The sequence below is a fragment of the Microtus ochrogaster genome, unplaced genomic scaffold (assembly GCF_000317375.1).
Source record: "Microtus ochrogaster isolate Prairie Vole_2 unplaced genomic scaffold, MicOch1.0 UNK165, whole genome shotgun sequence".
Classification (NCBI taxonomy): domain Eukaryota; kingdom Metazoa; phylum Chordata; class Mammalia; order Rodentia; family Cricetidae; genus Microtus; species Microtus ochrogaster.
In genome coordinates this window covers 144,920-146,562 of record NW_004949263.1, presented here as the reverse complement: position 1 = coordinate 146,562, position 1,643 = coordinate 144,920, and the positions used below count along the sequence as shown (strand labels likewise).

Genomic DNA, 1,643 nt, shown 5'->3' with positions numbered 1-1,643 from the left:
TCTGCACACATGTTTGTACAAGAAGAGGGTATTGGGGGAGGGGGGGCTGGAGAGATGGCTCAGCTGTTAAGAGCACTGGCTGCTCTCCCAGAGGTCCAGAGTTTAATTCCCAGCACCCACATGGTGGCTCACAGCCATCTATAATGAGATCTGGTGCCCTCTTCTGGCCTGCAAGCATACATGGAAGGAATGTTATATACAAAATAAATAAATAAATCTTTAAAAAAAAAAAAAGAAGAAGAAGAAGAGGGCATTGGGTCCCCTGGAACTGGAGTTTTAGATGCTTGTGAGCTGCCGTGCCTGTGCTGGGAATCAAGGGCAGCCAGTGTTAACTGTGAGCCATCTCAAGCCCCGTAAGTTGGCTCTTGTTTTGAGACAGGGTCTCAGGGTATAACCCTGACTGACCTAGAACTCACAGAGGTGCCCATTTTCTCCAGAGTGCTGGGATTAAAGGTGTGCACCTCTGAGCCTGTGGCCTCTAGAGCTTCTTTCACCCTTAGCCACTCCGAGCCTGCTCCCTCCTCCTTTCCATACACGGAATCAAGCTCATCTGTACGTTTCCTGTATGCTCAGGCCAAATCCCTGTAGTCTCAGATCGCCAGGTGGGTTACTCGGAGTTCAAGACTCTGCACTTGCAAAGATAAACTACTTCGAGATTTGAAAAATAAAAACCGGGCGAGTTGGCCGGAACTGCAGGGTTTCAGACTGTCAGTTACGTGGCTTTGAAGCCGTGGCACCGGCTCGACACCAGGTGGAGAGGCCTCTGACAATCGGCCACTCAGTGAAGACGTCCTGTTCGCTGTGAATTTACTTGGAGCTCATTGGTTCATATCTCTGTCAGTCACACGGGGCCTGGACATGGCGGTCGCTGGCGGCTGGCAGGTCAGTGTGCTGGGCTGCTGGGCTGGGTGGTGTTAGGCTACCGCTTGTGCCCGCGTTCACGCTGTCCCTTCCCGCAGCCTCCCCGGCCCTGCGAGGTCTACCGCGCCGAGTGGGAGCTCTGCCGCAGCGCCGGCCACGTCCTACATCACTACTACGTCCACGGCGAGCGGCCCGACTGCAGGCAGTGGCTGCGCGACCTGACCAGCTGCCGCGAGTGGGAGGAGAGTCACAGCCCCCAGGCCCAGGTGCGCGCAGGGTGTGGGTGTGTGCACAGATCTTTCGGGGACATCCCCCTTGTGCTTCGCTCCTGAGAAGAGCCCCAAACTGCGGCATCGAAGGGACTTTAGACCGCGTCAAGTACAAGGAGGGAGGCAGAAAGAAGGGAGGTATAGAGAGGCTTGGGGAGAGGAAGGACAACTGCCCAGCGTTAGGGTTATCCGCCGGCCCTTGGGGACAGGACAGAGAAAAAGAGCCAAGATGCCTGGAGCATGAGGGTGGCTGTAAGGGCATAAGAGTGAACCTGAGAGTACCCAAAAATGTTCAAGCACGTGTGACTGGAGTTACCTTTGGAGGCCAGCCTGGCTCTGAGAGCGTGGAGTACTGTAGAGGACAGGGACCAGTACTGAGGCTGGACCTTCGCTGGGGAGGTGTGAAGAAACCTCCACTTATTTTATTTTATTTTATTTTGGTTTTTCGAGACAGGGTTTCTCTGTGGTTTTGGAGCCTGTCCTGGAACTAGCTCTTGTAGACCAGGCTGGTCT

The 1,643-nt window shown here is 54.5% G+C and overlaps 1 protein-coding gene across 1 annotated transcript in view; it reads left to right on the top strand.

The window, feature by feature from the left end:
* The first annotated feature begins 733 nt into the window (after positions 1-733).
* Positions 734-1,643, top strand: part of CUNH22orf39 (chromosome unknown C22orf39 homolog) — a 4,755-nt gene continuing 3,845 nt past the window's right edge. Inside the window, exons 1-2 of the mRNA XM_005372050.2 lie at positions 734-882; positions 960-1,127. Coding sequence (XP_005372107.1) covers positions 859-882; positions 960-1,127 — 192 coding nt within the window. The 5' untranslated portion in view covers positions 734-858. The remainder of the gene's footprint in view (positions 883-959; positions 1,128-1,643) is intronic.